This window comes from Lycium ferocissimum, chromosome 8 (genome assembly GCF_029784015.1).
Source record: "Lycium ferocissimum isolate CSIRO_LF1 chromosome 8, AGI_CSIRO_Lferr_CH_V1, whole genome shotgun sequence".
Taxonomy (NCBI): Eukaryota; Viridiplantae; Streptophyta; class Magnoliopsida; order Solanales; family Solanaceae; genus Lycium; species Lycium ferocissimum.
In genome coordinates, this window is record NC_081349.1 from 20,582,690 (window position 1) to 20,596,096 (window position 13,407).

The following is a 13,407-nucleotide window of genomic DNA, read 5'->3' on the forward strand; positions in this document are numbered from 1 at the left end:
ATGTCTAAAATGTATCATTCTTGTATAGAAAGTGTATCATACGTCTAGACAATGTATCATACATATACAGTATACAAAAGGTATCATTCTTGTATAGAAAGTGTATATAAACTGTATCATTCTTGTATAGAAAGTGTACATATAATTCCAACATATGTATATAAACTGTATCATTCTTGTATGGAAAGTGTATCATACGTATAAAAAATGTATCATACATATACAGTAGTGATACATATTCTATACAACATCGATTATATTCCAAAACATGTATAATATGTGTATAATAAATGTATAATCAACGTATACTTACAAATTATACACATATTATACATGTTGTGGGATATTTCTTGAAGGCTCAATCACTGTATAAGTATACACATATTATACATGTTTTGAAATATTTTTCGAAGGCTCAATATGAATTTTGACCTTTAGTGGTGACTTTTTGATCTTTAGTTGCCACTAAAAAGTCTGATTTTTCTGTAGCAAGCCTTTAGTGGCGATTCTTTTTAGCTTTTGGGGCCACAAAAAGTCTATTATTTAAAAAAAAAAAAAAAAAATTTGTGAGGGCTGCTGGCTGGCTAGTGCGTGGGATTACTTTGGGCCAAAAGGCCAATTCGCGGTATTAGGTCCAAACGTGGGATTACTTTGGGCAGAAAGGCAACTGTGTGTCCTTTTCCCTTTTTTATTTTGGAACACAAAAGTCCCTTTGTCTTCCTGGAAACAACCCAACCTATCAGCAATGTTTGAGTTGCCCTTCATTTAATAACTTTTAATAAGATAATTTTGCATTGCATTTTTTAAAGTGTAACCGTGTAGACGTTTTTTAAGGTCCTATTCAAGTGACTTAAGACATTTATTAGATTTAGATATCACAAATAGGGGTTCGTTATTGGTTTTCAATCCAAAAACTATTTGTGCTGTATTTCAGTTTTGAAAGAGCAGTGGATTGTATAATGGTTAAATTTTCTTTATGGATTTTTGACAGTTCAATTGTCTCTAATTCTTTATTTCTTTTGTATTTATCTTCATTTTTTTTATGAGAAATAAATAAAATGTCATGGTTACAAGATGTAGATTCTCCAGATATGAAATCGTAAGTGATCTTTTACTTTTCAAATCTTCATAAATTATTTATTATCTTTTCACCATTTTCTTTTGTGTTTCCTTTGGTTTGTAATAACTTTTTGGAGAATTGGATTAGGAGGGAAAATACAAAAAGAATATGGAATATCTATGTAGAGAAGAATGAAGTTGTGTCCCTTTTGCTGTAGCTCCAACTGGTTGAAGAAGACGGTATGTTTTGTTTTCCCTTGAAATATGTTTTTTCAAAGAATTTTGTGGGGTCATGTGGTACTTTCTGCTCTATGCTTGTTTCTTCAAATTCCAATTCTATTATTAAATTTATGTTCTTCATTTTGTTAGAGATACATAATTCGAAAAACTAAATATTCTAAAGGTAGGCGGGATCTCATACAATATTTCACCAATTAGGCCTATAAAAGGTAAGTTTTGGACAATCATTTGCAGCTATATGTTCTTCATTGTTAGAAAATTATTTACTTTTTAAAAGTTACTCACATTGCAGTCGCCTAGGAGTAGGAGCTCTAATAATTTGATGGGTCACCTCTAAAGGCATAGTCAGTTTTCTCTATACTGTCAAAGTATCACGGTCTTCCACAACCAAGTTCTCTGATAATGAATTAGGAGCCGCCAAAGAGGGCTTCTCCTTCTCAAGCCTATATACCAACAGTTTTCTCAATAATGTTTTCATCTAGATCATTTTTGTATGATTCAATGCCTAAAGATGCTCAAAGGTAGCCTGTGAATGCCTCCGGAACTCACAGGTAGCCTGCCATTCTTCACTGCTATATTCTCTATAGATGATTTGTCTTGTGGTAAATTGATAATATTCAATAGCTAGCTTAAGGTAGACATATGGTGATCGACTTTCTGTACAATTTTTACAATATACTATTTTCATTCGATAACAGTTTCTTGATATGTATCCAACTGTAAAAAGGAGAAGGCTATAATTTTTTTAAAAACAAAACACAAGCATGTGCAACCATAGCCGATGTTGACTATATTCATATTTGAAATATGTAAATGTTGAAATAATTATAAACATAAAAAAAACTGTGAAGCTGAATATATTTAAAATAATTTAAGAAAAGGTCAAACCAATTCAGTTGATTGTGTACAACTACGAATTATAATAGTATTTACTGAAGTAGAATACTCTTAAAGAAATGTTTCTTTTTGAAAATGAAGTATATTCTTTCAACTTCATTAAATAGAATTTTTTATAAATTGTGCTTTGCGGTGAGAATAAATATTGATCGAGTGGCCTCATAATTCATCAGCTTGAGCTTGCATTTATATCCTTCAAATTGCGCGTAACACATCTCTTTTTCTAATTCAAATTGCGCGTAACACATCTCTTTTTCTAAAATTATTCCTTCGTTTTAAGACATTTTATATTGATTAGCATGAGATACACGTGCAACGCACGAGTCCAAAAATTAGTTCTTTTTAATAATCGGTGGCGGTGGGATTCAACCTTAGGACTTCTGGCTGCTTTGAAACCATATTTGTTGAACATTCTAAAGCAAATAAATTTTGGGGACAAATGGATTGAGCGGATCAGCTAATGTATTTCAACTGTCAGGTTTTCAATACTAATAAATGGAGACCCCAAAGATTACTTCAAATCTCACAGGGCTTGAGACATGGGGACCCTCTTTCCCCCTATTCGTTCACTTTGGTGATGAAAGTCCTTTGCAAGATGTTAATGAAGGAAACAATATATTTGGTGCTTCCTTTGGGAGCAAATAGGTATGATCAGAATATTTGGCAAGGAGTCTGGGATAGGTGTGCTAATAAGCTAATTTCATGGAGGAATAAAATCCATCGATGGGTGGTAGGCTGACTCTAAGTTGGTAATCCATCTACACAACAATCCGAGTCTGCAGTCTTCTGCTATGTAACCTGAGTATTTTATGAACAATAATACTCAAGTGGCGAGTATTACGACTAGGAAAATGTGTGTATCTAGGGCTGGAAAGCCTTGTGTATATAGCCACGTTTTAGGGCGTAAAATCTAACAAAAACGTGTGGGATTTGCTTCTCCCCCTAGAATATTATTTTCCAAGTCCAAGAATAATTAGGCATGGCAGGGACCACAGATTTAATAACGAGGCTTCTAATTGTGGTATTAATTCGGAACATGAATGAATTAATCCTACCATAAAAAATTACAGATTATTCCACTAAAAACTGTAATTAAACTCCTCATTTTAATTTAGAAATCGCTCATTAAAACTTATTTAACTCGCCATGTCAAGATTACAAATACCAATCAAATTAAATTACTGACAATTTAATTCATTGATTAATTAAATTCTTTATACTTCTGCTTAACTTATATCATGTGACGGATACAAAATCCACCTGCATGATTTTTCACATGAAACTTATGAGCATCCATAAAGGGATGTCATCAATCTTAAAGTCGAGACATGGATTCTATCAACTAAATATTATTTCACAAATGTTATATGATACTATTCAACTTATAAGAAATATATTAGCTCACAATTGAGTCGTACCTTTTGATAAATCATATTAATGAACAAATCACATTGATCATAATAATCATATAAAGATTAAGAGTATAAGTACATTTCATGAGCTAGAGAGGTTGTTTTTATTTATTTAGTACAAAAACACTTATCTCTACTTAGTCTGTTCAGTGCATACAAAATGTACTAGCACAAGAAGCTAAAATAAGGCTATTCCTATAATCAAGATAAATTACATTTTAATCTTGTGCTACAATCATTAAGATATTTTGTCCAGTTTCATCTTTGATTGTGAACATAACTTTATAACTTATAAGAACTGACAATTTAATCTTCTACACATGAGCTAAAACCCCATACACTAATCGTCTACTATATAATTAAAGGACACACGTGAACAAATGATCCATTTAAATTAAGACATAATTGAATTGAATAAACAAATAAATAATTGTTCCATAAAGAATAAAACATAATACTATAATTAAACTGCATGGTTAATAGGATATCCTAACAACTTCAACATGGTATCAGAGCCATACCCATGGTCGACGTGGGCCCCCAAAAAAGGAGGCGGAATGCTCCCGGACCGATTGAGGGAGGTGGTGGAAATACTCCTGATCCATGAGTGTGCACACTCCAGTATGGAAAGGGTATGAGGATGAGGGGGTTAATGAGAATGATTCCACATCATTGGGCTGCGGAGAGATTTCTAGACTTCTTATATGGCTTGGGCAATCCTCATCCCTTTAAGCTAGCTTATGAGGCGTGAGCCTAAGGCCTACTTTGACATTGTACCTATTATATTCATCATCCCTTATTTTTGGTTTAATTTTAGGAGGTATTAGAAATTAGTAAAAGATGATGTATTTATGTCAACAAGGGATTAACTAGATACTCCTTCTGTCCCAATTTATGTGATAATTGTTTGACTAGGCACGAAGTTTAGAAATGAAAGAAGACTTTTGAAACTTGTGGTATAGAACGAGCTATATATATATATATTTGTGTGGCTGTAAATTATTTCATTAAGGACAAAAGGGGAAGTTTTAAGTTAAATTTTTTCTAAGTATAGAAATATATCATTTTTTTAGATAGACTAAAAAAGAAAAGTATATCACATAAATTGTGACAGAGGGAGTATGTGATATGTAGATATGTGGTCGTTGATAATAACTCTCAATTAGGAAAAGAGTGTATTTTGGTGCAAATTAGCAAAAGGAGATCTCTACGCCTGTGAAACACCCCCCCCCCCCCCCGGCCTCTCCCCCCACAAAACAACGTTATGTCCAGTTCTCTCGAAGGATGAATCTAAGTATTCACATATCTCAATAACAAAAAAAAAATTGAGTTGAATGATCACATACCAAGAGCCTGATCAATTGGCTTAAAATGTGACTTGTGAGTCATTTATAAACAGCTCGGATGGCCCAAATTTCAAATAGTGAGTTAAGCTTATCCATTTTAGAACTATCAATGATTAGTGAATCCGCATATCTTAATCATGAATTTGTCTTTATCAGAATGAGGTGCATTCCGTAATTATTTTTCCTAAATTCTCTTGGCTGGTAGAACTAATTGTCACATGACCACTTTGAGACGACGTGCGTCAAATTACTTAAAGATCGATCATGAAATGATGCTCTTGCACAACTTTGAACGCTAGTCTAATGTTCAGAGTCCCTTAAAACATGAACCATGAGTTTGTTCTAAAATCAAGTAATAGAGAATAATTTTTTTGTTCTCAAATCAAGTAATAGAGAATAAATTTTTCCTATGAACCTCATACTCTTATGATACTAAGAACTTCATGATTTTTGTTTCGAGACACTTCAGGTTCAGGTAAAATTAAGAGGATGTGATTAGCTTATAAACACTTTTTGTTTTTTTTATACATTTGAACAATATAAAAGTGTACATAATCCAAGTGTTCTAAGCCAAAATTAATCAAAAGTCATATGTTGGTCACTCCTAACTTATAGTATTACAGATTATAAATACTTTTAGTTTGACAATGTTTTTTACGTTGTTATCGCTACTATCTTTTGTAATCTCTAAATACTCTTCCTAATTTTTTAAATCTCTTTACATATTTTACTTTCACTATTCGTCATTTTTATGTAACAATACTTTTAAATTATATATTCTTTTGTAAATATCTTCAAGGACATTTAAGTCATTTTAATAAAAAAGTGTTTATCAACACTTTTTTTTACCTAACACACTAGTTTGCTTATCATCCATTTCAACACTTTTTGGATATTAGTTCCAACACTTATGTCCAAACATATAAATGTTTATTTATAAATTCAGTTTCAACACTTAAAATTACTTTTCAAAGATTTAATGCATAGCAGCTAACTCAAATGGGCTCTTAACCTCACCCGATGTTTAAGCCAAATCGTACTAATTTATCATGACGAAGTCATAAATTAAAGTTGTTAACTATGGGGTGTACAAGAAAACATGTGTTATGTAGTCATTGGGTTTGTGTAAACACCAGGAACGAATAAGTGTTACGACCCAAACCGATAAGCCGCGATGAGTGCCTGATCTAGTGACCAAACACCTCTATACTCATACATGGATACTACTACATAATGAGGGCTCACAAGCAACTCGATCTGGATTAAACTGAATCATGAAAAAATAATATCAGGAACTATGCATCATGCATATATAGATCTACTGAAGATAACAATGCAAGCCAACTAGGCTGCTATATGGACTGTACACAAAAGAATGGGAGCCGACAAGGCTATATCTCAAGTCATCTACACATAACCGTCTACAGACCTCTAATAGAATAAAAGCTGTAGAAACGAAGGGACAGGGCCCCGTCATACCCATATGCATATCTCAAAAGTAGTAGACCAAAATAAACTGCGTGACTCCGGATCAAGTGGAGCGCACCAACCACCGCTGGATGGGAGTCCCACCGAGTCGACCGCCATCATCTATCCGCCACCGCGGACATGAACGCAGCCCCCGAGCAATAGGGGAGTCAGTACAGACAATGTACTGAGTATGCAAGGCATAAGAGTAACATACATATATAAGAATCATGAAAGAAATCTGAAACTCATAAACAACTGACTGTCTGAATGCATCTGTATGACTGAGGACACCTCTGCAATGTATGATATGCATAGCTCATAATATAACTGATAATGTTGTGGAACGTACAACCCGATCCATATATCATATAATAGTGCCGAGGAACGCACGGCCCTATCCATATCTCATATAATCCCGTGTCCGGGCATCCCGCGTCAGGGACGGTAATCATCTCACGCCGCCCACTAGTGGTGCTGCCCGGCCATATAGGCACGGTGTAATCATACATCATCATCTATATGCCCGCCACTGTAGTGGTGCTGCCCGCCCATGTAGGCATGGTGTAAGAAAATAGCTGTACATATATATAAATGCATGAAGGGCTCATGAAAATACACTCTGGACTACTCTGGGCAACATAAGATCTCTGGAAACCATAGACATAAAACATAGGAATTCAAGGATGCGATGAATCCTGTACCATCTAAGAGTAGAGTATTTGGAACTCGTTCGCTTACTTTGTTCGTTGAGATAATAAGAATCATGCCAAAAGAATAAAAGGGACAGCCTTAACATACCTTAGAACGTATCTAATCGTCCAACGTCTACTTCCTGAACTCGTAAGTCTACAACCAAGATAACATAGGCCACAATTAGACCATAGGCCACAATTAGACCCCTTATAACACTTTCCATCCATTTCAAGGGAAAAAGGGACTTAACGAAGTTGAACAACATTTCCTTCATAACTCACTAATTCCGCAATTCCAATTTAACTTAAATATCAACAACAATACTAACAACAACCATATCAATACTTACATATGAAAATATAATCAATTCTACTCCAAATCATCCCTCAAAATAGCCCTCAAGTCCAACTCTACTCTTATTCAACTTACAACTTTCATAACTATAATTCCCTTTACTTAAAACCACTAAACTCTTGGTAATTAGCTTAAACACAAAAGGTAGGAATCATATACATACCTTGAGAAGTCTAGGGTTCCAAGAATCAAAGTTCAACTCCAATTCCAAAGCTTAACAACTCCAATAGAACCCTAGGAGCAACTTTCCCTTCACAAGCTCGAGTTTACGGGGCTCGATCTTGCTAAATCTGCACTATGATGATGAAAAATATTGAGAGGAATATTCTAGGACTTTATCTGATTGTGGAAGTGATAAATAATGAGAATAAAATGTGGGAGTCAAATATATATAGAGGGAACTAGAAAGTTCCAGTGGTGCGGGTCGACGGCTCGTCGACGTGCTCCGTCGACCTGCCACCTGAAACTTCAGAGGCGGCGGAGCAGGGACGGTGCACCACAACGGCTCGTCGACGTGTCGACGGCCCGTCGATGGTGACTGGTTTCTGCAGACTCCCCTGAGTCGCTCCAGCCTGCGTCAATTCGATTCGTTTAGCTTCAAATCCTATCAAATTGCAAAGGATGTATACTTACACTTTGGTACACGCGGGGTAAGGCACTTAATTTCTCAAAAACTCAGACACAGATTTCCATACTAAGGGTATAGACCACCCATAAGCCAAGGATTGCTTGCGATGAAAATGAGAGATGTAACAATAAGTTCTTACCCTTCAGCTATTATCTTCAAATTTACAGAGGGAGAAAAAACTACATGTTTTTACTTATTTGTAGAAGAAGTAAAAATCTAAAAACGGTGTCCATAAATCTAAAAACTTTGTCTATATGGACTGGTTTTGAACAAGAATTGCAATTGAAAATCTATAGCGACGTTTTTCCAATTTTATACACTATTATACACTTTTAAATAAGCCTGATACATATTTATACACTATTATAGTATCACACCCTAAAGTTGATCAGTGCCTACCAACTTGCATCGGATGAACCATGATAGCTTAATACATACCCCAACTCGTTTCAGCATAACTCAATTAATTAAAAATAATGACAATATCAACTATGAGAGAATTAGAATAAACGCCATTAACGATTAAAGTGCATCAAACTAGCTAGTCGTCATGTTTCAATGATATTTCAATAACTTAAAATTTTCAAATGAAATAATCATACAATTAACATGACATAATAAATAGAGATTATAGGTTCAATTCCTATTGTCTCCTATTCTAAAAAAATATATAATTATGAGGATAACCTATTTAGAGATGAGTATGATCAGGATAACCAAAAGAAACAAAGGAAAAAAATCGAGGGCTTTTTCATTAATTCCAGATAACCAGAAGCTCCTCTATTCTCTCTTATTCTTAGCAGTATTTAGAGATGAGCATGAGGATAACCTATTTAGAGATGAGTATGAGGATAATAAAAAGAACCAAAGGAAAAAAACCTAGGGCTTTTCCATCAATTCCATATAATCAGAAGCTCCTCTATTCTCCCTTATTCTTAGTTGTAAAATAAATAAATTTTTTAATTGCTTAATGATGACCACATGTGACAAAGCATATAAAATATATAATTAAGGGTTAATGCATATGTGACGCCCTAAACTTGTGTCTTTTTTTCATTTGGCACTTCAACTAAGTGTTGTTCCTATTGAACCCCTGAACTTGGCCTCAAGTGTGTCTATCAAATACAATCCGACTTACATAACATATATAGTGAGTTTCAATTTTTTTTTAGCCTTGGCGCGAATGTCAATCGCATCCTATGTGGAAAATTCAACCTATTAAAACACGCCACCCATTTTAATTATACACATTAGATATTAAGTTTTAATTTTGGTTTTTTAGTTTTCAGTTTGGTTTCCAATTTTGATTTCTTATTTTTCAGTTTTTAATTTTCCAGTTTTGGTTTCTTATTTTTCAGTTTTTAGTTTTTATTATCAGTTTAGTTTCCAATTTTGATTTCTTATTTTCTAGTTTTGTTATTTGATTGGTTTAAGTGGTGGTTCTTCACTTATATAACACAATAGCACACTTCTTCCTATTTGATGTGTGTAATTAAAATGGGTAAGGTGTTTTAATTGGTTGGATTTTCCACGTAGGATGCAATTGATATTCACATGCAAGGCTAAAAAAAAAATGAGACTCACCATAAATATGTTATGTAAGTTAGATTGTGTTTGGTAGACACACTTAAGGCCAAGTTCAGGGGTTCAATAGGAACAATACTTAGTTGAGGTATTAAAATGAAAAAAAAAAAAAAAGGGTCAAGTTCAGGAGGCCGCATATGCATTAAGCCTATAATTAAACAACAACAACAACATACCCAGTGAAATCCCACAATGCGGGCTCTGGGGAGATTGAAGTATACGCAGACCTTACCTCTTCCTTGAAAGGTAGATAGGTTGTTTTCGAAAAAGATATAATTAAACGAATAAAAATATGTCCTCTAATTAAGATATATCACCAAATACAAGAATTAACCAAACAGGAACTAACCAATCTAGCAGCTTTTGACTGCCTATATCTTACTTAAGAAGTGCAGGAAAATGACTTTACTAGAATCAGTATAAGCATATGGAGTACAAATTTTGGTAATGGCCAGCAGCTAGGACTCAGTGTCAGCACTGAGACCCATATGAGACTCTGAACCCAGCAAGTTTGTGGGCTCCTGCATCTTAGGAAATAATTAATTTACACCTCTCAGCACCACTTTTTCCTTAATTTAGCTTAGACCACTTCTCAAAATGATACGCTCCTATTTAATTTACTTATGCGTTTAACAATTAAGTTACCTTAAACAAATCCTTAGCTATTGCATGACCTTTATTTAGTGTTTGTTTGTCTTAAGCATAAAAGGAAATATAACATTTAAAATAATCAGCCAAGATATTGAAAAGGATTATTGGTTATATGCTTAAATATTACTAGAAGATCCTTATCAAGTGAAAGTAGTCGCATACAATTGAAGGGAGAAAAGAAAAGAAAAGAAATGAAGAACATTCTTCACAAAATTCTTGCCAAACACTAAAATTTTCTTAAGAAATCCCATTAAAAGACATTTTTGCTCTCAATATTCAAGAAATTTAACTTTCCCTATTATTAATACAATCTACTACTAGTAATTACTACATAGATACTGTATTTAATTTTCCCCTTACAAGCACTATCAAAAGAAATTAAAAATTTAAGCACAAAAAATTACATACATCTCAAGAATGATGATGATGGTGAGCATTTCCATGATTATCATCTCTATTATGCTGATTAGAAGAACCACTAGCATGACCCATTTGTCTAAACGAATTCATCGCCGCCAACATTCCCAACTGCCCTTCCACCGCCGTCCCGCCGCCGCCACGTGTCCCCAAAATTGGTTGATGAGAATTCATAAAATTTAATAATCCTCCTCTAATATTTGAGTTGTCAATACTACTAGGAGATGCCCACATAGAATTATTAGGGTCATGATGACTAGAATTATTAGTACTACTATTTGTCATCATATACAATGTTGTTGCCGGTATTTGCCCTTGATGACTTGCTGGAATTGACCCATAACTACTAGATTGTTGTAACATATTACCCATATGGTAATTTTGTAACACTGGCATCAAATCTTGATCTTCTGACCTCCTCTTTTTTCCAATATTATCGTTATCACCCTGATTCCTATCAACTTCGTCGTGAATCTGATCACATAGTTCCTCTTTAGCTTGTAACATGGCTAAATTCCCACTAGGAAAAATATTAAACCCCATCGACGAATTTTCCGACGAAAATAAACCAGCCCCATTAAAATAATTTCGACCTTGATAAGGGTCATGACCAAGATTTTGTGCTAGGTAATTATTGTTGTGGTGTCTTGAACTTCTTAAAGAAATGTTAAGTGAGGAATAATTTGCTGGAATAGTACCAGTACCAGTGGCAGCAATAACTGAAGGCTCAGCTTGTTGTAAGAGCCATTCAATAGTTTCACCATCAGATTTGTGACCTAATTCTTTAGTGAGTTGAAAAACCCTAGCTGCACATGTTGCTGGCATTCGAATTCTACGACCACGACCATCAACCTTAGTGTGTCTGTCTTTTGTTGAAGCTCTTTTTGGCTGAGGTTGTTGTTTCTTGTTTGGTTCTTGATTTGATGAACTAGGATCATGAAGTGAGTTTGAACATATTGTATGGTGATCTTCTTTTTTCTCTAACAATTGTAATGGGAAATTTGGTCTTTGGATAGAGTTTTCAATATTATCATGATGATGACCAGTTTCCATTATAAGAAAAGTGGTGGTGTTTTCTTTGTTTGTGGGATGTGTTTGAAGTGGGGGCTAAGCTATAGAGCTAGCAGTAGTAGTAGTACTATATCTATCTACTATCTCTAATGGGTGACACTCAAGAAGAGGGTTTTGTGGGTCTATATCTCTATCTAATCTTTCTTTCTCATTCTATATTTGTAAAGGATTTAAGTTATGTTTACAAACCAAACAAAATAAAGATATTTTACACTATCAACAAGATTAGCAATAATGACTAATGTTTATCATAGAAATTTATCTACGATTATCTTATAAGCGAATTTAGAATTTAAAAATTTATGCGTGTGATAATAAATGATCAGTTCAGAGTCAAATATTTGTAAGTATTTAGTAATTTTTTAATATATATTGCCTCTGGGTAAAAACTAATGGGTTCACGTGAACCCATAATTGACCCTCTAGATTTGTCACTGCAAGTGATCTGATAGTATAAATATAATTACTGGAAATAGAGTGGATCTAACTGCCAATATTGAAATTCTATGGCGCTCTCACATTATGGGTCTTATTAACCTAGGTTTAACACATAATGGGTCTTATTAAACTAGGTTTACTCACCGTCTCACTAGATCCACAAGTACATAAAATGAATGCGACTCAATATTCAGTTATTACACTTACAGCTGCGCTCAGGTGTACTCAAAATAATTAAAATATAAATAAAAGTTAATGTAAACCCTTTTATTAAAGGCTTAATGCATATGCGGCTCCCTAAACTTATTTTTTTTTTCCATTTTGACATCTCAACTAAGTGTTGTTCCTATTGAACTCCTGAACTAGTCCTCCACTTTTATTAAATTAGACTTTATCTATCACTGATTCACTGTACAAAAGTAAAATTCATTTGTATATAAATATATACGTACTTCTATAGCTTTTTGCTGTTTGAAGTTTCTTCTCATATTTTTGAGTCAAAAGAGAGGAGAAAAGCTTAGGGAGATTAAAGAGAAAAGTGAGTGCAAGCTTTAAGCAACAAACACAATGAGTGGGAATTATATGAGTGCGCTACGGGAATTGGAAAAGCTAATGTTAATCATGGCATTATTTCTGTGAGGGTATTAATGTAACTTACTGATTCTTTTTTTCTTCTAGAAAATGTATTTATTTTGGTTTAATGAAAAAGGAAAAAATTAAAGAAGGGGGGAAATTTGCTGGCAGAGACTTATTTTATTTTGGCTGGAAGCAAAGTCCCTTCATTCAGACTCCACGTGTGATGCTGCTTATCATTCATTCAATCCATAAAGGCTGAAGGAAACATTGGGACCCAAGTTAATTTTAAAGAATTAAGTGAGCGTTTGGACATAAAAAAATGTAAAATTTAAAAAAATGAAAAATAATATTTGAAAATTAAAGTTGCGTTTGGACATGAATATAATTTGGAAAAATGTTGAATTTTTGTGAGGAATTTAGAGTGAAATATGTGAAAACAAGTAGTCGGAATTTTTTGATTTCTGAAAGAAAATTATATCAACTCTATGTCCAAAGTTCCAAACATGATTCTGGAATAAAATTTCGACAAAAAAGTGAAAATTATCCATAACCAAACAAGTCCTAAAATTGT

The 13,407-nt window shown here is 33.8% G+C and overlaps 1 protein-coding gene across 1 annotated transcript; it reads right to left on the reverse strand.

Moving 5' to 3' along the window:
* Positions 1 to 10,535: 10,535 nt before the first annotated feature.
* On the reverse strand, positions 10,536 to 11,950 carry LOC132067501 (transcription factor TCP15-like). Its single transcript, XM_059460767.1, has one exon. The coding sequence runs from the start codon at positions 11,802 to 11,804 to the stop codon at positions 10,746 to 10,748; it is 1,059 nt and encodes a 352-aa protein (XP_059316750.1). The 5' UTR covers positions 11,805 to 11,950; the 3' UTR covers positions 10,536 to 10,745.
* Positions 11,951 to 13,407: the final 1,457 nt, after the last annotated feature.